At 39.6% G+C, this 23,409-nt stretch overlaps 1 protein-coding gene across 4 annotated transcripts in view; it reads right to left on the bottom strand.

The window, feature by feature from the left end:
* The window catches only part of NFATC3 (nuclear factor of activated T cells 3), a 76,854-nt gene extending 63,565 nt beyond the window's left edge, over positions 1 to 13,289 (bottom strand). For all 4 annotated transcript variants that reach the window (XM_075510578.1, XM_075510577.1, XM_075510576.1 and 1 more), the window contains exon 1: positions 12,951 to 13,289. In XM_075510578.1, coding sequence (XP_075366693.1) covers positions 12,951 to 13,050 — 100 coding nt within the window. In that variant the 5' untranslated portion in view covers positions 13,051 to 13,289. The remainder of the gene's footprint in view (positions 1 to 12,950) is intronic.
* Between the last annotated feature and the right edge of the window lie 10,120 nt (positions 13,290 to 23,409).

A 23,409-nucleotide genomic window follows, 5' to 3' on the forward strand; every position in this document is an offset into this window, starting at 1 on the left:
GAGGTCTTCTGGATAGCTAGCATAGAAAGAAACTCAGCTTTGTTTTAAGACTTTTAACACTACCATGCATGGAGTAGCCACTGAGTCTTTAGAAATTTAGAGAAGCCTTCTTCCCCACCCTGCTGAGATTGGGTTTATTGTTGAGGGATCACAAAAGTTAGCAGATGCTCTATATTCACAGAGTGCATATAAGCTATATAAAGCTGCAGACTTCCATGGCAATCTTACATCAGGCGTCTGTGTCACCCTTTATCAATGAGAACCAGAAGGTCTGTCGTTTTGAATGTACATTTGCTACCCCCCTGGAAACAGACTAGTTTACAGAAGCTCCTGTTCAGTATTAAAACAATGCTAGCTCATCCCTTACTAAGCTGCTAACTACACTTCAACATAAGCTGTCTAACTGGAGAATATAATTAAATAATATCCAGAACAACTGCTCCTAAAGTACATTTTGCTCGCTATTTGCCATATCAGACTGCACATTCAAGACCAGTAATGCTTGCCCACCAGTTGTTCACTGCTCAATGATGTACTGGCACATGCATATGTGCAGCTGTGCAGCAAGCCAGATTTCTCCACAGAAGGAAGGTCAATTACTATCAAATGTCTGAACACAAGCCCTGTGCCAAAATTATCCAAACCACTTTATTATTCTAGGTTTGTAAGCCCATAAACAAACAGGTTCAGACAATAGGAGTTGTTATACAGTACTAAGAAAGTGCAACACGACCTAGGTCTTATAAAAATACCTCTGCGAAAACAGGATCAGTAATCAAGCCCTTTAAATAGCATGAGGAAAGACTTGAGCATTGCCACAGACATCATGTGTATTCTCAGGCAAGTCATATAATCTGCCTCCACTCCCAAACTTTAAAAAGAATGACAACTTCTTCTGTTTTTCAGTTCTGTCATGACAGTTACCATTATCTCTTTCTGAACACGATGGCATTATAAAGAATGCCACAGAAATATCTGTAAATAAGAACAAAAAGCATACGCAGCTCCATTTTTTAATTTCATTGTCCTACTGATTTGCAGCAGTTTATGTATTTCTTGGGATGAAAGAGGAGTCTTAATCTTCACAAAGAACCCAAATACCCAATAGCCATAGTTTTCCTTTTGTGCACTTAAAAAGAGAATCGATCAGAGTTCTTGTTGGTACACTACCACACTAAAGCTCTCTACTTGGATATTTAACTCCAGTTTTCCATTGCAAGCTAGAAGTTCTCCAGAGACACTTCCCACAAGCTTAAATATCAACTTAAACACAACCCAAAAACCCCCTAAAAAACACAGCAATGCATTAGTTTATAAGGAGTATAACTGACTAGTAAGCCACCAAATACGATACTAAAAGAGTACAAATTGTGGAAACAATTAAGGTAGCAAGGTGGAGCAGGGGGAAGACACATCCTTATAGCCCAAGTTTAGCAACACACAAAACAGTAGTGCAAGTTTAAGCTTTCAGAAAAGGATGATTTACAACTGTCATTTTATGAAGCAGTTCTCCCTCTTCAATGATTTTGTGCTCTGTTTCATGGTCATATCAGATTACTCAAAAAGGATAAAAATAAATTTTACTTCTGTCAATCATGTACACTAGAGGCAGCACTGTCATGCCCATCAGAGTTTCAGTTGTTTTCTTGTGTTAAGTAAGAATACTGGAAATGTGCAAGAAAGACAATCTTCTGAACAGTGGGAACTCCTCAATGAGCCTTTTACAAATTCTAGTCTGGATAAGAATTCATTATCCTTGGTAGAAATGCAGAAGAATAATGAAGCTGCCCTAGTTTAAGCAGTTTAAACAAGAGAATAACACAGCATATCAAATGTTTACAAATGACACTGAATAAAATAACACCATAATGCCTCTCAGGGTATAACTACATGTTACGTTTTTTTCAGCAGCAACTACCCTCCCATACACACTCACGCACAAAGCAGGAGGGAAAATGAGAAGAGAGGTATTTTTAACCCAGATGATTTTGGCAATCGGATTTGCAGTGCACTAGCGTAAACACCTGTATATATACAACTTACAGGATGGCAAGCTTTAGGACATGGGGAGAAAGGAGCAACCAGGACAGGAACTGCAGGTGTTTTCACTATCAAATAAAAACGTAACGTGCAACTAAATCCTTAGGCCATAGCCTGGTATGCATTTAAACTAGAATGGCTGTCTTAGGGTACATCAAGCTTCACCCTGAAGTAATGGAATTAAGTTCCAAATAGGGAAATAAGTCGTGAAATTTTATTTGGCGTGTAAGAAAAACAGCCTAAATAAACATAAAATCAAATACAGCTGCTTAAGCCATAAGCAAGTTTCAGAAAATTATGTACTTCTGTTGCAGCAAATGGAGTTAATCTCAGTTGGGGTTTTTTCCTTTTTTTAAAAAAACGTAAATTCTCATAATCTTTCATAGCAGAGTGCTTTGAGATATGTTGCTAAAAAGTGATGTACAAAGCAGGTAGAGAATCCAGCTTGTAACTGTAAGGTTCAACAAGAATTAGTCATTCTAAATTCAGTTACAAGAACAGAAAATAGCAACCGGAAGTGCTAGGCAGTGTTTATACCTGTGCCTTCTCCAGCTCTTCTGGTATTTCTGGTCGATTATAAAGCATGTCTTTAAATGAAAACTTTATAGAGCTTCTGGTTCAGTATTTAAGGATTATTCATTAATACTCATAACAGGTTTAAAAAAATATTTACTTTTTGCTTTAAAAATCTGTAAGTTCTACAGGCTCCACTTTGCTTCCTTTTTTCTCTGTGGGTACGTCATTCAAGAGGGCACAGTATTTTACTGCATAATACCCTTGTAGACAAAACGGAAGCTCTTGCCCTCCAGTTTGATGAAGCCTCATTTGTCATTCAGCGTTAGAAAGTCAGCTTAACACGACCCAGTAGTTCAGAGATATTAAGAAATACACCGTGGCCATTGGGGAGAGTCTTAAAACGACACTATACCTCCGTGCAGCAGTTACTAACACATAGTATTATTAACAGCCTATTTGTCACTGTTATTCTGAAGATGAAGTACTATGATCAGTTGTCAGAATTTGTGAAAGAACTGCAGCCCTGCAATCCCAGAGCATCTGGTATGTGTAGACATGGGAACTGAGAGAAGACTGAACACTCCAAAACTGCTGTGTTGTGCTGACCCACAGAAAAAAGACTGATCATAAAGAAAAGCGTGGACATTAGGCAAATACTGATTGAAGAGAATAAGGGAATTATGTGCTGTAGTTGCCAGTCAAAGGTTTGCCTAGATTCTCCGTATTGCCGACCAATTTATCATCCACAACCTAACTCTTCCTTTCTGGGGGCAAAACTAACAGACTCCATAAAAGGCTCTCCAGTTATTCAAAGTTCTGGTTTATGCTGTACCTATAAACTGAAATCCTCACCTAACTACCTACATGGATGCCTTCACCACTGATCACCTTCTAACACCAATGAGCTTGCTGATAGCAACCTGCTGCTCTATACAGAGACACCTCCAGGTTTACAGTCTGCACCAGTCCTGAACCAAGCACTGAGCAGAACCCAAGTTTCCAAGATTAGAATGTATAAGTAGGGCCATAGCAAACGAAACAAGACAGGAGTGTGCAAGAAAATGGGTATTTTAGTTTATAGGAGAGTATGGTGACATAGACTAGGGTCTTTGAGAAAATTGGTAGAAAAGGAATGCAATAAACCAAGGCAAGAAGTTTGAGTGGGAAGAGGTTACACAGTAAGAGGAGGGGAGACTGAAATGGGGGCATGCCTCTTTCTGTTTATCAAACAGAGCATGACAGAGGCTGAGAACTGGTATTGATAGTATCTGAACAAACTAGTTTGGGAACCCTTCACACCTCAGCAAAATTACACTGTACTTCTGCAGCTGTCCTACAACATGACAGGGGGCAAACCATTCCACAGCAGGCAATCCTACCCTATAGTTAACTCAGTATTTCAAGTCATTAATATTACAGCTTTTCACCAATAAATTTATAATACAGCTTTAATGTAGACTTCAGGTGCACGAAACTCAAAGGCTCTGTACATCAAAGGACTGAAATGAGCCAGAATGATAATCTGAAACTTGCCTGTTTTCCCAGCTGCTCACATGAATGTAGAATCAGAAACATCTTGAATTCACTTTGCTGAGATTGACACAGTAAGCATAACAAGCAGAAACAGGAATCAAACAGCCAAACAAGAAAGGGGAGGCTGAAGCTGAGCACGAACGCCATTTTTTCAGCAACTTTCAGAATGATCCCCCAAAATACAAGGGAGACCATATTAGCATGCCTCATGACTGTGCCACATGTAAGCCCTGAAACTTTGCATCTCTTCAGAGTCCTAAACACCTTGCATTTATTCCAGCACAAGTGGAGGTTTCACCACATACTGTACCTAATCAGCCTAACCTCCTGCCCCCAACCAAAAACGCTAGGCAATTTGAAAGACAGTAGCATTTGCTCTCAAATGCCTAAATTTGACAAATTACACTGATGGAATACAGAGACTCTGACCTAATTTAAAGAAGCTATGCAAAATACAAAATGTTGACAGATTTTCTTAGTGGTTCTTTGGATTAAACCACACATTCTCTTGTGGCCTTGTCACTTGAGTACAGTTATCCCAAATGACACCGTTAAAGCCTTTTGTAATCATACAGTTACTCCACCTCCTCATCTCCTTTGTGTTCCTGATATAGGGAACAACGGCTAGAAAACATCTAAGATACACAAGAGTAGCTATAAATCAGCGTAGACATTATTACAGCCCATTACACAGCCATCAAAAGCAGTGAATCGTTGTCACTAACGGTTAATAAATGCACCATGACTCTGTTAACAGCTCGTCATTCTGTTTTTAGAGCATGCTTTCATTTTGGGTATGAAGATACAAAGGGTTACTCTGTAAAACAACTTTAGTTAGAAGGTAACAGTTTGTGCCCTGTCCCAACTACCATCAGTCACAATTCCATCCCCTCTCCAGCACAGCACAAATGCCACTTATCACTGAATTTATGTTTAAGTGGTCTTCCCATTTTTTCTATTTACCAAAACCATTACAAAAATTAAAATCTGGGATTAAAAAAAATTTCTCTCAGCATTTGTCCCTAAAAAGCAAAGTTAGCAGACACTAAAACATAAAGACTCCCATTAAGCAGTGAATTCAAAGTTACTTGCCTCCTGTGATCTTGAATAACCTCATACATAAGGAAATGGAAAAGATCTTGGGTTGAAAGGACCCAAGAGTATGTCCAAAGAGGAATATTTACAAGATTTTGAAACTAACCCTCTCCAGCAACCTGTTAAAAAACAAACAGAAAAATCCAACTCCATCCAGCAATTTTGCTATATTAAAAACATTTCTCAGTTTTAGAAGTGATGACTAATCTTCAAAATGCAGTCTGAGAAGCCATTTTTTAAACAAGCAATTGCTATTAATCTAAATATTAATATGAATAATATGATTCCACATTTCTGGGAGTAATAAATCAGCTGTAAGGGTATGCTCATGTTTCTACCTACAAATGTCTTTTATACAGCCTCAAATGAGGTCTTTGTTTCTGCTTAAAAAAAAACAACAAACAAACTAAACCAAAACCACAACACAACACAACCCCAAAGTTTGTAGTCAGATCCCCAGCAAGTTGATTCTTCTCTCCTTCCCCCAGGTACATAAAAAAAAGGACTAGGCCTCCCAAAAGTATCTTCTCTTCTATCACACCTATCATCCTTTATCTGAAAAGTAACCATAAGCATTCAATGCCACTGAGACATTCAATCAGAAGAGCCACGTAAATGATTAAGTTCAGCTGTTCAGTTAACTCATGAGATGTGCAGGCCACAACACAGCCCGAAAGTCTGCTTACCAACCAGTTCTGCAGTTCTTCAGATTTAAACCGATCTTCCCTGAATGCCTTTGAACAGTTCCACAATTTTTTTTAATGTTCTATTTCACCAGTATTTCACAAGAATACTCACAGATGGGCATACTAAAGGTAGAAGAGAATCCTGGCTTGTTAATAAGCTTGCTCCTGCCTTGCAATTTTACTTAGCCTTACTGATCATTTCACTCATCTTAAATTCCACTGTCATTTGAACCCCACATGGCATGCCTAGACAAATGCAAGGACCTGGACGTTGTTTTACAGGCTGGGCTTACTGCCAAGTCTGCTCCACGTACTTCCCTGGCCCACTAGGGCAGCTTTAGGCAACAACTCCCATATTTACATTATTGCTCTGAACAGCCAAACTGCTGCTTACTATTGACCCAGGCCCAATCTCCTCTCATTTCTCACTCATTCACAGCAACATTATTTATTTGGCTACTCTTCAGGTGGGATATGATAAACTGCTTGCAGTTGTACAACACAAACAAAAGGAAAAGGACTGTCATGTTTTAAGCAGAGGGCTACCTTTTTACTTTGAAGAAAGAAAGAGCTTATTTCTAATTTCCAGAAATATGCAAGATAAAAGCATTAGCACAAATGCTTTTGTACCCTGCCCATCTCCCACATCCCAGGATTTGTTTTCATTTGCACTGTGCCCATAATTCAGATGGGAGGGAAGGGGATAGAGGGTGAGGTGCAACTATGAATTCCCACGCAAAATAAATGACATTTTGTCAAACTAGGGATCTTTTTCAAATCCCTGCACTATGTAGTGACTCACTACATAGTGATTCTTGATGCACTATGTAGTGATCCAAGAACCATATGCCAAACCATAAAAGTTATGAAATTAGATCAGCTGCAACTACAACTGCTTCGCAACAGCACACAAGAGAGTTTGTTATTTTTCCAAATGGTCTCGTCCTGGTCAAGTTTTATCCAAATAGGCAAGACTTCATTTATCCAGCATACTGTGAAAAAACACAACATATTCAAACATGTCAGCTTCCCAGGATTACCATCTTAATCTGTTACTCTTAATGGCCAGGCAACTCTGACTCCATTGATAGCAGATTTGACTTTAATACACATTTTCCTTTGGTTCTTCCTCAGTGTGTCTCTAAGTTAGCTTGAAGTCACAAGGTTCTTGTCACAGACCCTCTATTTTTGGTCAGATGCAGCTGTTTGGTTTTCCCTCCTCCCCTCCATCAGCAGATTATATAACCACAGCCTATGACTGATTTGCATTGCGTCCCTGCGTGTCAATCTTTTACGTGCACAGATACCATTATCCACTAGCTTGTAAAATAAAACAATAGTAACTACATTTCCCTCAAGTGGTGGTACCTATCACAATACATTTAAAGCTCAATATCTAATAAACAAACATTTCTGTTAAAAAGTATCATTTATGTCTAAGGGAAAAAAAAAAAAAGAAATGGACTCAAGCAACTTGTCCATTCATTCCTTTCTTAAAGCTGCACCAATTGATCCCAGTCTTAATCCACGAGCGCTCTTTTATATAGCAAATGCTTACAGACCAGCACAGACAGCTGTATTTATATGGATGGCTCAAATTATACATATTAACCACAGTTACCATCTTGTGCAAAGACTTTCTCTCCTACCCATTCATAGAGGCAACCAAATCTAAACAGAATAAAAAGACTTTAAAAAGGAATAAAACTTCAGGTGAACCATACAAGTATGCAGGATGGTCTCTTAAAAAGACTTCAGAAGATCATGTCTTGCGAGTTTCTGTTACTCAGCTAAGGAAAGCAAACTTTGTAGCAGTTCTGGATCAGAAGTATGCGATCACAAAAATGAATTTCACCAAGAGCAACCCTCAGTCAGCTCACACCTCAAGTGCACAATTATTGCCAGCATCCAGCCCTTAATTTTCCATTCAGTCGAATTATAAGACTACTCACTTTCCTACCACAACTTGACTTTCTTAGTGTTGCTTACCTTAATCATCATCTTTGGGAAAAGAACAAAAAGTTCAAGCACACTGCAAACTTCTGTAAACAGCTTAGGCTGTTTTCTACTCTCTACCAACAATCCGTGACAGCAATACCTGTCATGAATACACATTTAAGAAGGGAAGAAGAATACTTTACATATTAGTGATCAATGCAAAGCTATAAAGACTAGTATTGTGGTGGTGTTTCAGTACAAATCATTGGTTGTAAGACTTTTACTACGTATCTAAATTAAATAACACATATATAATGCCACATTTTGCTACAGAGAACTCTACCTAGCTACTGAGGAAAAATTCAGCACCAGTCATCACTGCAGAGCACGTAACATGTGGGCAGGAGGTAACTGCTGAGCAGCCCAAGCAGCCTGCAGTTGCTCACAGAGAAAGAAGGTCAGACACAGAAACCTTCAAAACAAAAGATCAGGTATTACTTTGACAGTCACAATGGCAAAATGTGTATTTCAATCTTGATATTCAGTAATAGCCTCAAACCAGTAAGCTATTGGCTCTAAGCTAGAGGAAAAAAACTCAAAGGAGAACCAGAGTATAGAAGTTTTCAAATAAACTAAAGATCCAAATCCAGATGTACTGTCCTTATCCAGAGCGAGGCTCCAGCTCTCAAAGATGTTTTGAATTGTCACTAAATTCATCACAGAACTGAGATATTTTTCATACTTTCCATACCATACTTTTCAGGAGAAAAGTAAGGCAGATTGTGAGATTCATCTGTAACAGGATTACTAAATAGTACTACTTAAGCAAATATTAAGTCGCAGGAAATATGGAGAACCTCTTTTCAGCTTGTTTCACAGTCTCCAAGAAAATAAAACAGATATTATGAACCAAAAGTCCAAGGAGGGTACTTTTATCTTATACTTATATGAGTACTTTTAAAGCACTCATATTTTGGGAAAACAAATAAACAAGATCAACCATGGATGATTACTTCTGTTGAAAGATAATATGAATTTCTCCTCCTCTACTTCATAATCCAAGAACAAAAGGTGGGTGTTTGGGTGGAATTCCACTTATCACTCTGTTTTACTGGGTAACAAAACCTTAGCCCATCTTTCGCTCTTAGAAGACTTCATCAGAAATAACAAGAACATTTTAGACAGGATTCTAAACAGCAGTATCAATAACTCATCTGTAAGAATTTCTTAAGTAATTAAATAATTCATTTTCTGGATATTGAACAGTTTGCAGTCTCTAATTTTAAGTCAGTCCCCATTTCACATACCAACAAGAAATAATTTTGGATGTTACAGAACCTTACAAGATTCTGAATTCCTGGCTTAATACTACACACCCCAAGTTCTTTAAAGGCCCTTACCTAGTAAAAACTAATTCTTTAAAACAGAAGATGAACCCTTAAAATAAAAATTCCCCTAAAGAAACAATTATAGCAACTTATATTTGCTCCCCTTTTGCACAATTCGGCATTTAAACAGCATACCTATCCTCAGCAGAGTTTTAACAGTAATGTGAAGACCTTAATGCAGTTTATTTGTTTAATGCTTAATAAATTCTAGGCAAACTTCCCAAAATTATACTGAATAGTATTGCAAAACTGGGGGGCGAAGGGGATGGGGGCATCATTAGAAAAGTATTCAAGTTAAATTCAATTATTCAAGTGTCACATATTACATCTCAAAAATCTCTTCATTAAAAAGACCAAACATGGTGGCACTTCAAATACATTACTTGACAAATGTAGTTACATGACAATCATTTTAGTAGACCATACAGAACGCGCACGATACTGTAATTCAAATGCCTACTTAGGCATTTCAAATGCAACTGATACAAGGTGGCAAGATGCAATCAGATACTACTGCAACTAACCAAACAGTTTCTCAAGAAAGAGTATACAAAGAGATTTGGTTCACTTCAGAGTGCTCTATAGCATTACCTTTGGGCACTGGCAGCCTGAATTATTTTGTCAGAAAAAGATAAAGCTCATTACCACCTGTAATGATGATACAGATGAAGCTCTGTTTTGAGTGCTGAACACTACAAAACCAAACTGATAGTTTCTTTCTTCTTTGGGACAAGGACACTAAACTATCAGAGAAAAAGAGAATAAGATTTTGCAGAAGGTGCTTAGTACCTAACTTCCACTTAAAAGTACCTGAAGAGTTTTTGACAATCTCTTGTTTAGCAACCTGAGCAAATTTTTACTTCAGTTCACAAGCTAGATGAAATGGGCTATCCCTTTGATTTCAAGTATGCTGCAAAGATTGCAATATTAGACTACAGACTTTCAAGCATCTTTAAGCCATCTTTCATGCATCCCCCTCTGCAGCAGGAACTATAATTTTCAGATCAAGCACACAAGCACTACTGCAGAACGTTAGTCTCAATTCCTGCCACTTAGCACAAAACTAAGTATGTTAGTTCTACTATCCTGCAAACCACTGAAATCGTTCTGTATAATAACTCAGAATCCCAGTTGGTTTAGTTTCTCTTATTGTCCTTTTAATGTCATAAAAAGGGTAATCTACTGCCTGGGACTAGCATTTTCTTAGTAGTTCAGAAATCAAAACTATATTAAATGACATGAAAGAATAGCTCACATTTTCTTGCTTTTGATTAAAAACACAGTTAAAAATAAAATACATACATATACTTATATATGTACATATATAAAAGAATAAAATCCTCACAACACTACAGTAGTCTCAGCATAAAAGAAAGCATTAATGTAGATTTTCGTGTTATTTACACAAGAACTTAGTACAAGACACTTGTTTCACAAGCATGCCAATCCCAAACTTTAGAGATACAGCATGAAGCATGAGAACATGTTTTCAAGTGTTCTCCATGATCATGGAAGACTTAGTAATTTTAATATTATTTATTTCAAATTAAGCAACTTTCCCTGTGACCTACATGTTTTATTATTAGCACATACTAAAAAAAAAAAAAATACCCTTACTCTTACTTTGCTGCACAGTGGACAACATCATTGAAGCAAGTGATACGGGATTATGAAATATATGTTTTAGGGAGATCTAAGAACTTTTGTTCATCTAACTAATATACTTGGAAGAGGGGGAAGGGAAAAATATAAGATTTCCAATATGGGTAATCTCTTATATGAAATCTAGTTCTTCGTATATAAAATACATGGGTAGAATTAACAGCTAAACTCTGGCAATCCTTTTAATAGAATACTTGAAGGCAGAGACCTATTTAACCCTTTCCCCTGCAGACCACATCTGTGTACAGCAGGTGAGATCATCTCTAGTACTCCACAAAACAGTGAAATTACTAAGTTACAGATGCAGATGCAGGATTTCTTACTGAAAGCTACAGCAAACAAATTGGTTCACGGTGTGAATATCACATTTTCAAATTTGCCTTAAAAGTAGTTTTAACTTATCAAGCATGGAAAATTCTCTATATTCAGAGTAATATCTGAACTGCTTGTTAAGGAATGCTACCAAAATACAAATATTATAAAAGTGAATTGAGTACCACTAGTATTTCCAGTTTTCTGAGCAACTTGTTTTCTCATTCTCATCTATCATTGACGGAGGACCATAATTTATACTACTAGTGTTATGTGAAAAGAATAGAAATAGGGGTGTCATAATTATTTTTGTTATAATTTGTTAACATTCTCCATTGTTTTCATATGGTACTGTAAGGCATCTATTTGGCTAGCAGAACTCAGGCCCCCTTCCCAAAAGCACCATCTGCTATTCCACTAAGTTGGACAATAGGCAAAGAAAATTTCCCCCTATCTGAAGGAATCTGTAAACTAAATCTTAGCATCAAGAAAGTTAGAGATTTTGTAAGAAATCAATCCTGAGTGCTTATACTGGGCTATACACAGACTGTATCAAACAACTTTTTTTCTAATCAATTTATGCAGACGATCGAGTCAGAGAACAAAACAATATGGCTGCATCATTTAGCCTGGATACAGTCATGTTTCAGAACAATCTTATCATCTAACCAGTTAGACTTAAGGCAGTGCATTACCAATTAATACTTATTTCAAGTAGGTCAGAAAAAAAAGCAGGCAGCCATCGAACTCTGGTACAGCTACACACTGCACAGCTGGCTCTTATCGATTCCGCACATCATAATTTACAGGGAATACTTTATTTTGTGCGGTTTAAAGAAATACGAGTTTTTTTAAACGGCATTTTCAGGCTCCAGTACTACAAAACAGAATAAAACGGAAGCACTCTGAAATGTGCGTGTATATCTGTACGTAGAGACCCAAACAGCCACCACATCTCAACACGCAGTGTTTTGCCCATCCACACGTATATACACGCACGTACGCAAAGTTTACAAGAAGACACTGGAGTAACTGCGATGCTTTATATACGGGGAACAGTTAGGTTGAAACTTTTCATCGCAAGAGCCCCAAACAAGTCTCTAGTCCAGCCCCATTAATATTTTGTCGCTCACTGCCCTACGCCAAATTTAATGGCAGCTGTACCTCACCAGGACCCCCCGCCGATCGCCCTCCCCCAAGCCCTGCGACGCGACCCAAGCTCGGCGCCGGCACCGAAGGCGATCGCACGCGGGCCCCCCCCCGCCGCTACCTGCGCCAGAGGCGGCGGCGGGACGCGGGGCCGGCCCGGTCCGGGGAGGGGGGGGCAGGCCCACCAGATCCAAGCCGCCCTCTGTCTCCGCGAGAGCCGGGGCCTCCCCCCCCAAAGCCACCGCGCCCCGGGGAAGGCTCCTCCCGCACGACGCGAGTTCTCGGGTTTCTTTTCCCAGAGAAAGTTGTAACGGCGGCGAGAGGCCCGGAGAGCCCCAGCCCGGCCCCGCTGGCGGCATCGCCCCCCTCAGCCCCCGGGGCGTCTCCACAGCCCCCACGTCCCGCGAGCGAGGGGAGGGGACGGGACGGGAGCGGCGCCGTGAAGCGGCCGCAGGCTGAGGGAGGAGGGACAGCGCCGCTCCCCCCGCCTCCCGGTCTCCCGCCGCGGCGGGGCAGGCGGCAGCCCCCCCTCCCCGCCCTACGCCTTACTCGGAGGAAAACAGGAAGCCGACCCCCCCGGCCCGGCGCGGCGGGAGGGGAGCGGCCGCGGCCCGGCTGAGGAGAAGCGCACCTGCAGGCCCCAGCGGCGGCCCGGGGCCGGGCTGCCCGTCCTCCCCGAAGATCAGCCTGAAGTCGAACTCGTCGGTGGCGCCGCAGTTTGCCGTAGTCATGGGTTTAGCCGGCGAGGGGAAGCGAGACCCCGTCACCCTGCCGGGCCGCGCCGGGCTGCTGCCAGGCTGCGCTCCCCACCGCCGCCCCTCAGGGCCGCCTCATAACACCGGATGGCGCCGCGGCCAGAGGGGAGGGGGCGAGCGGGGGAGGGGAGCGCGCAGGGAGGCGGCGGCGCGAGCTGCAGCTCCAGCCCCAGCGCGAGCTCCCGTGCCCGGGCGCCTTCTGTCACTCAGGGGGGAGGGCGCCTACTACGGGCCGCGGCTGGCACCGCCCCCGTGTCGCCCCGCCCCGCCCCGGCCCCGCGCACCCGCCGGCCCCGCCCCCGCGCCGTGCCCCCGGCCACCCCCCCCGCCCCTCGCCGGCGTTTCCCACAGTTGGTCTCTCTCGCGCGGTGACGTCGGCGACACCGACGGCGCCTCGTGACCCGCACCGATGCCCCGGAGGGAGGAGGGACGCCTGGCAGCCGGTCACGTGGCGCGGAGAGCCCGCCTCGCACCGCCCCCCCCCGCGCCGCGAGGTCTGCCGGGGGTTGTAGTTGGTTGGTCGGCTTGGAGCGGGCGCCCAATCCGATGGAGACAGCTGAGCACAAAGGGGCGGGGCAGCACCGTGGGGTGTGGGTGCCACGTGTCGCTCCGCTGCCACCGCCAAGCAGGGGCCCCACTCCCCGCGAGGCTGCCTGCCGTGGGCGGCCCGGAGCGCCCGGACACGACGCGACTGCTTCGGGAGTCCGTGTATGAACCCTCCTGCACGGCGCACATTGCCGCATGTGAGAGCAAAGGAGCAAAATCCTTTGGGGGATGCGGATTTCACGTTAGTCTTCTAAAAATCGCGTGTGAATAGGTGGTGTTCTTGGCACCAGTTAACGACTCGGGTAGTTAGGTAGGTTGGCGTAAGCTGAAGAATGTAGCTTGGATAACAAATGCTGGCTGTGGAGGATTCTAAGCTGTTAGCCACTTACCTTCCAGGCTCCTTGGAAAACAGTGGAGATAAGGCAACTGTAAGGAGACTAATTAAAATACTTTTTAGCGATGTATGCTATCAGTAAAGGGAGCGAGGTAGTCATGAGGAAGAGCACAGAAATTTCGGAGAACTCCGCCTGTACCATAACATACTGTTACGTATTGTTTTGCCTTGCATTAAGGTTGGAAGACAAAAGGGCAAAAGAAAATGTGGAATTTAAGTTGTTCTTATAGCAGGAGCATCTGTTCCCAGCAGTGCATGGCAGTGTAGAAACCATAATTGGCCTGATGTGTTTGGAATTTGCAGTCTAAGAAATCCTAGAGCAACTTAATGAAACTGTTGCTGGGTGCTGTGGAATTAGTAAAAGATTAATCCTCAATATATGTGATCTAGGAAGATTTTAAGTTTGTGTGCTGAAATTTGGGCATTGATGAGAATTAAACTCCTCCTCACAGCCAGTCACATTTGCTTATAGATAGTTATGTGATATTTACAGTTTTATTTATGTTATGGAGTGTGAAACTCATGTTAACCAGAAATACCATTGCTATATTCTTTAAACATTAAAGGACCAGGTTTCATTACTTAGTTGAAAAATTAACTGAACTAGAGTTAGTGTGTCATGACTCTATGGTCATGTGGAAATTACAGGTTTATCTGTTAATACCTTATTAATTGTATTGTTTGATTCATAAGTAATTAAAATTGTTTCTATGCACAGGGTGTTTTTGTATTTGTTGCTGTTTAGACAGATCCAAACAGGCATAACATCCTATGCATGCATTTGTACCTAGATGTTCTTTTTACAGGCTGTGGATGAAAGCGAGAAAAGAAGGCTAACTTGAAGAGAAATGGGCTACAGTGCAAAATTTTCAGTCTAGCCGGCTTTTAAAAGAGTTCAGTTCATTCCAGCTATCTGTGTGCTCACAAGGAAGATCGGTAATCTGTGCTGAAGAAAGCAAGCCTAAATGAAAAACTTTGTGACCTTGTAATGCTAGTGGAAACAGAAAGCATCATATTAAAAAAAGTACTATGTAGAACTTGGGACAGGAGGAGTTCCCAAGTGAAAATGGGAAGCTGCTTCTAGTGCCCAGAATACAAAGCAGCCATATGTTTATCTTTTACTCAATCTTCTAATGCACTGTCCTTTTTATTGTCACTTCCCACATACCACTAGCTATTTCTTTACCTAAAATACATGGGCAGCTACAGCTACTGTTCCTACAATGCTTAAAACAAAGGTTGATGCTCTTGTTAGGGTAGCCAAATCCTTCTCCTGAAGGAAGCCTGAACCTTTATAAGAAGCTCATACCCAGTTGGCCTGTAGCCTCTTTTTACCTCTAAATCCAAGGTCATGTAGCAAGACAAGCTGGAAAAGAATGTGTAATTGGATTAACCATGGTTAAGAAAAACCCTCATGCATTCTTGAATGAAAACAGGCCTACGATAAACACTTCAGTAAAATATACTATATATAAAATGGCTCTTAGCAGCTAATTTTTGTCTGAAAACTTTTGAGTAATCTTTCACATTTTCAAAGCAGATATATTAGAATTTGTCTTATTGTTAAATAATTGTTGTGTCAGATTACAGCACGTGGAGTAACCATAGCAGTTTCCTGTTCTGCTATACCAGTAGATTATCTATTATGCATGTCCCTGGAGAAAAATACAACCAAACTTGTTCTCTCCATAAGAGGAAATTTGAACACAAACAAGTATTTGATCCTTGTTCTTTGATAAGATGCTCAGAGTCTATTTCTAATGAGTATGCTAAATTAAAAAAATATATATTATTGTCTTGTTCCTTTCCCTTAACTGTAAAATAAATCTTTTCTCCCGTTTGAGACAGTATTCATTCAGAAAACTGATATATGCAGGTCATTAGGGAGTGCTTTTAGTCTTACCTACAGCTGTCAATTAAAAAGAAAAAGGACTACATACCCTAAAATAAAATAGAGTAATTGGTTATGTCATGACCACCTAGCTAACAAGATAAGAATTTACAGGTATGTAGAAGGTCAGATGGCATCGTAAGCAATTAATAGTTATTTACAGTAATCTTTTTATAAAGCTTTTTACATCAAAATCAGATATATCTGTCTTTGAGTTCAGAACTTCCATTTCCTGCCAGCAATTGTCCTTTCTTTTTGTCTTGTCTTCACCATCTTTTTCATTTTGCTGTCTCTGTCCTATTGCACCAAAATGTGCATCCTTTCTCCGCTTGAATTTGTAAAAAGAAAAACACCTTCAAACCCTTTCTATAGAGCTAAAGAGCAATTGGAGTGTCACTGTGAGTTGGCAGAAGCCCTAAAACGATTGACATGGGCTTACATCAATTTACATCAAATTATAAATTTACAAATTACAAATTTACATCAAATTACATCAATTACAGGGACTTATGTCAACCTCTGTGCTTGAGGTCCACGGCATGGATGGCTGATTTGGCGTTGACTTGCTATTGAGAGATGAAACGGTGGCAGTAATGAGGGCAACTTTATTTCATTTGTGGTTTTGTGAGGATGGGGTACTTTTATTTATTGATTTATTTACTATGACTAGGTGGTTTCTGTCCTTGCTGCTTTTAGGCTGTGTTATTGCATCCAGATGGGGATACACCTTGATCTGGTCAGAAGCTGGAGTTATTGCATGTGCCTTGAGAAGGAAGGAACGCGCTTCCTGTGGTATTTGAATCCTTTCCAAACTGGGGCTATTTTCTAGGCGTGTTGTGACTTTCAGCTCCAAAAACCTGAGGGCTACATTGTGCTGTGTTTTATTTTCCACACATCATCCTATGCTGGATAGCTAGGAATTATGGATCTCCAGCCACATCCCAGGTCTGTATTTGTCTTGGAGTAATAGGGATTCCTCCCCCCTTCCTATGGGCAGCAAATCAAACCCAGCTGTGCAGTTGTAGCCAGAATAGGCTTTGGAAGAAGCATGGTCAGGCATTCGTTCCGCATGATTCAATAAACCAAACAGCCTTGAATTAAGAATATAACGCATAAGGTTGTATTTCATGTGCTTGATCTTGTTCCCGTTTGTGGTTGAATCTGGACCTGTTTAGAAGCCACACACACCAGCATGGCATAGAAAGGGCAGATGAGAAAGCACAGAGAAAGACTCCTGGAATCAGCAGATAGCGTTCCTTGGCTGCATCTATGGTTATGCCTTTTACAGCTACTATTGAGAAAAGCATGAGTACAACAAGGGAAATTTTTTGACCAGTGTGAATGTATCCTTACACACTTAAACTCATTTGCAAATGGCATACAAACAAAATTATCACAGCTTTTATGTCTCTTACAGCTAACAAAGCACATCCATTTTTTAAGCATGCAGAATGGTGTTATGTAGGAGAAAGATACTATTTCAGCATAGAGGCTATGTTCAAGAAAGTTAAATTCAGCAGTCATATAGGAAAGGGGCTTGCATTCTGCACACAAGGTTATAGGTTATTTATATTTAATATGTGACATCTGGCATTTTAAATAATTTCCTTGGCTAATTACCAGTGCCTGGGTGAAATGTGAAACTTCTGCCATTGGGGAATTAAAAGGAAAACAAAACCAAAAGTAGATTGCATAGCATTGGGAAGTTTTGCAGGAAAATTAGGATTTGTCCTAATTCAGGCATTAGAATACATGGTAACAGAAGACAGAAGGGAGTAATTTTACTGAACTTGGATAAATTTTAAGTTTTCAGTGAAAATCTGCAGTCATCCTTTGAAGACTCCCTATGCCATGACTTAATTACAACAACACTCCTATCTAGATCTTATGCTCAGCATTTGATCAATGGGGCATTTGTAACAGCAAGATTACAAAGTTTAAAAAAAAAAAAAAAAAAAGATTGCCTACAAGGTGTATGTTGACAAAAACATACCTACATAAAAAGTTAATGAGGCCACAGTCTCATTTAACCATTTTACAGTTTTCCCCAAGAAGTTTCATCGCTCCCCTAAACTTACTTGCAGTAATATTAGTACACTTTAATATATTTTTCTTCAATATTTTTTTACATTAAACAACCATTGCTTTGCTTTATTGTTCGTTTAACATTCTGCCATGTAAAGCAGACATTACTTCATAAAGTTTGCTGCTGCTTTATATTTCTATAGTTTTATGGAGCAGGTTGGAATCCTCCCATTTGGAGGTTACCATCACACATGTTAAAAAGACTAGGGGTCTAGAAATCTGGCATTTAACTGCATGGCTCCCTTCACAGACTTTATAGTCATAGTATTTTGCTCTCAATCACCGAGTGAAAGCAAAGTAAAATTATCAGCTGCATTATTACTGATATCAATATATAAGGACACTCCAGGCATGAGTATTTGCTTCTGCAATGATTGCTTTTACAGATACCTTAGAGTCTTATTACAAAGTGTAAAGTGGTTTGTGAGTGAAATCAGATGACAACTGAGATTGCTACCGGAACAAGAACAAGCTCCTTTAATGCACAGTGATGTTTGCATAAGATAAATATTTGTGGAAACTCAAATGAGGTTTCATAAAAGCTCTTGGGCTTGATACAAAGACTAAGGTGGCATTTTACTTACTTTCCCATATTTTAACTTTCATTTTTGACTGTTCATTAGCCAGCAGACAGTCCTCTTGTACAGGACTGGGATATCAAAAATACAGGTTCTGTTCCAAGCTTCCAATTTGTTATAGTCTAATTTTCAGACTTTCTCAAAGCAACACAAGTAATTTGTTATTTATATAGACACTTAAAACACTGCCTTAGTTTCCCTCTGAGGTGAGGACAATACAACTTCTGTTGTCCCTCTCTTTACTTAGATTGCAAATGCCTCTGAGTAAAGACTCTCAAGTCTGCAGTATTTCTTACACACTGTGTTTGAAGAGTCAAGCAGCCTGGCTAGATGATTTGGGCAAGTATTTCTCTTTGTACTGGAAAAGGAGAAGCATGACACAACCGTTACAGCAAAATGGAACCCCAGCCTCTGAGCCTTTAGCTATTCTATTCTAGGATCTATACATACTATGATACTCCGATGATATGGTTCTCTTTTGTTCAAGTGTAATGCATATGCAGTTTAAGATGCACCAGTTTTTCCATATTCCATATATACATTTGATGTCCTTTGATTAGCTTAGATATAACCACAATTTCATGTGCTTAAGTCATTCCTCTTATATATTGTCACTTAATAAATGATACATAGCCTTTGCTTATCAGTAAATTAAGGTTTCTTTATCAGTATATTAATTGTCTTCAGGGGTAGCAAAAGAATATTTTCCCTCATTAAAGCTTTTCACCACAATTCATAATAAGCAACCAGAATAAATGTGTTACTAATCTTTTCTTGATATGCACATCCCCAGGTTTCTGTATGTAGCCTGATGGGCTCACTCTTCAGTGAGAAGGACTGTCAGCCTTGTGCAAATCACTCTTTTGTCCTTAACTCAGGTCAGACTAAGCCAACATAAAACAATAGGTTCTAATGCTGCGGAAAACTTTAAAGGCTCCCTGGTAGCTTGGATCTTGGACTTCTATCTTTTCTCTTTGTTGAAGTGGATCCATTTTGCAGTTGTTAGATCACGTATGCTCACACCACTTGCTTAGTCTGTGCCTAATGAGCTTTCTGACCCAATATCTTAATTTGGATACATCAGGTTTCAGCTGAGAGGCAACAGGTGTTGAACATGATTGCTATATCCCAGCTGTGGCAGGTGCTTCTGTGTCTTTTTGCTGTGATCCATTCCAGTATAAAGTCAAAGAGGCGGGCCAGGTGGTTTACATTTGTTTTTTCCTTTGTATTGGAATAGAGACAGTAGTTTTCATTAGCAGCTCTTGCCTCTCAGCTTTTTAGTTGACTGAGTTTCCGCCCCACTTGCTGTCCAGATTGCATATAAGAGGGTTGACTCTTCTTTGACAGAGCAAGGGCTGGAAGGTTTAACTATTTGATTCAGTCACAGAATCAATCCTCACTACAGTCAGTCATATGCTGCTGGTCCTGGTCTTTATCTTTCTACCCTAACCCCTTCCCAGGAATAGGCTTAGCTGCGTCCTCTGGCTCCTTATATGTCAGACTGAATTGGGATAAAGGTACTGCTGTATATTAAAAGTTTATGGAAAGTAGAAAAGACAAAACACAGAAAGCAATAACTGATTAAATACTTGCTATCTCAGTATTCTTCCAAGCTGGAGGATGAGCTATTCAATTAATGAACTGATCCCAGTCAGCTCTGGAAGAATATTACTCAGTAAAGGTTCACCCATTTAAAATTAATTCATTTTTGCTGTATTTGCAGATTTTATATATTAATGCATCAGATATGTATAAAGAATGGTTTAGCTGTTAACTTATATTGAACAAAACAACAGAGTTTCAATGAATGCTCACATAAAATGGATTTTTAACATGTATTCAAACTAGAAATCTTGTCCCAAGGATTCATGTCATCTAGTTGGTGAGCAAAAACAAATCGTATGATCAGTCCTTTTGCTTTCGTTATCAAAAAGGCCACAGATGTCTGAATATGCACAAATCATCTGTCTACAAATGCAAAATAAAATGTTTGACCTGCTGCTTACTCCTTTGGAGACCAGGGCCTGGTGTTCCCATATGTTAAGAAGAAATAATACCAATAACCCACAAGGAGGTAACTAATGATAAGCTACAGAACAAATATTTTCTGATTAAGAAAACTGGTAAGAGAAAAGGCTAAACTTGTTAAATTCAACATCATGATATTATTTGATTGGTAAATAGTTCTATGAGGTCCTTACCAAACTTAAATAGATTATCTTCCCATTAAAAAATGAAGTTTGTCTGAAACAATTGTATAAACCATGACATTAACAGTGATTCATGTTAAAATAAAGAATACATCCATTCTAAAGCATGATACGGACTTTTGAGTGGTAAAAATCTTTTTTCTTATGCACTTCATTGCATAATGTCCTATTGAGGCATTAAAATTGCTTGGGTTTGACAGACTGAAGATATGATTATGTGTACAATATGTTACGTGCCTTTATAACTTAAAATGTTATCTAGTTTACATTTAAAATGTTCAAGACTGCACTGGTTACTGGTGAAATATTTAACTCCATTCGTTTTTATTCTTACTCAGTTTGATTTATTTATAAAGCATTTGCTGATATCAGGGTTCACAATCTGTTGATTGATCAGAAAGCAGCCAACAATTGCAAAATGTATCATTAGAAAATTGCTCAGCATGCAGGCTACTCTCTAATCTTGTAAATTACATCTAGTTTCTGTCATTGTTAGGCAAAAATGTCATAGTAGTTACATCTAGAATGGTAGTAACAATTGGGAGGCAAAGAATTAAAGGTAATGGAAACTGGTCACCTCTATGATAAAGGTAAGTGATTGGTAACAAGTTTAATATCCATAAATGAAAGGCACTATATCAAAGTTAAAAGCTATTTAGGGAGAAAGTAGAATGGAAGACAAAAAATGTGTTAGAAAACCTCTACATACTATATATGTAACATCCACGAGGTAGCAGAAACGCAGCAAAATGATGTTTTGTCCTTGAAAAATTAAGTTCCTTAAACAAAACTGAGGGAGACAAGGTTTGTAAAAGATGCTGGGTTGACAACACCAAAGAAAAGTAATTAGCACAAACCCCACACTTTAGGTAGCAAATTATAAACGAACCTGTGCCCTACATTGTGAACTCCAGTCAGTACACTTCAGTGATCTTCACTCCATAGTAGGAAGACTGACATTTGCAATAATGACCCCAGAGATGGAGATGCCTTTGTTATATTGACACCTGCAGACTAACACTGCTAAACTATTGGTTGGAAACAGATTCTGGTCAGAACTGCTTTGGTACAGCTTCAGCCAATATCCTGAAGATTGAAAGATGCCGTATATTTCTGCAAACCATCTTCAAGGCCTTTTCCACAGATGGAAGACTAAAACCAGAGTTTTAGCAATGACTGCTATGAAACAAATACCTGGCTGAAAGAGAATGTAAAACCCCTGAAGATCTAAAAAAAGTCAGAACTATTGCATGGCACAGAGTAAAGTGTTCTTTCATAGGGACATAATGAGGTTTTAAAGATACGTTTTTGATAAAGATAATACAATGGGGGAAAATTCAGATAAGAGTTTGATGACCATTTGAGAAAGGAGAAAAAAAAATCAAGAAAACAGCAAGAAAGATATTCCAACTGGGAATTCATCTAATTACAAGGAAAAAAAGCTTGAGGACTATTGTTTTGCCTATTTTGTCTCCCTTTACTGTTTCTATTTTTACAGACTAAGTGCCAAGCAAAACATTATCAAAAACATGGATAATTTTTCCAGGTACAATATTTACTGCTGATATGGCATCTAACTTTTATCCTATTACAAAGAAAATAGGCAGACAGTAGATATAAGGTTTTTAATGTAAACATCTAGAAGAGGAAGATGTTATAAGAGGAGAGTAATGTAAAGGGATGAGTAAATACACTTACATGTAGCCACCACTGGCAGTGCCCTCCACAGAACCACAGCAAATAAACTAATGGAAATAGGTGCCATATATACTCTCTTACCTGGTCAGCCATTGAGACAGCAGGAATAGAGGGCACTAGACTCAAATCCAAAGCAGGACAACAAAGGACACATTTTCAAAAGATTACAGTAGCATGACTGCAACACTGTCACTGTAAATAGACTTTCATGGCGCACGGGCTAGTGATAATAGATATCAGGATGATGTCAGCCTATTTCCTATTTAAATAAAACCAAACATGCCTCTTTCCCAAGTCTTTGGACTTCCCAACTGCACAGTCCAAAATGTTTTCTGAAACATGTAAAGAAAAAGATTTTAATCAAGGGGAGGATCCTGAGGAATAACGTGTTTTAGCAATGGTGTGCATAGTAGTATGCATTTGGTTAAGTTCCTCTTAGAGCAGGAGGTTATGGGTTGAAGCAGTGAAAGTACCTCATAAATACAGTTGGAAAAAAGGAATAAATTAACCCATAAGCCCACCAAAATGACAGGTTTCTAAACAAAAGGATGGAACTAAGTTGTTTTTTTTTTAAAAAAAAATAATATTTATAAACTAACATAAAATTATAAAATACAGGGAGGTGCTAGTACTTTCATGAAAATTTCTTCATTAACTTAATACACCCTTTTGCTGAACTAACTGTACTCACAGACAAGAAAAGGCGAGGTCTCTGGAATCTGCTACTTAGTTTTCCATTTGAATTAAAACATAGACATCTTCTCCAGTTTTGTTCAATTAAAAAAGAAGATACAATCAATCAGCCATGAAGTGGTTTCTGCTGGGCAGGGATTCAGTAGGAACTAGTCAGCAGGACTGTATGTACTCACAATCACTATAATGCATGACTTTTTTAGCATGTAGTAGCATTAAACTGTCCTGATGGCTTTGACA

The sequence above is a fragment of the Mycteria americana genome, chromosome 8 (assembly GCF_035582795.1).
Source record: "Mycteria americana isolate JAX WOST 10 ecotype Jacksonville Zoo and Gardens chromosome 8, USCA_MyAme_1.0, whole genome shotgun sequence".
In the NCBI taxonomy this organism is placed as follows: Eukaryota; Metazoa; Chordata; class Aves; order Ciconiiformes; family Ciconiidae; genus Mycteria; species Mycteria americana.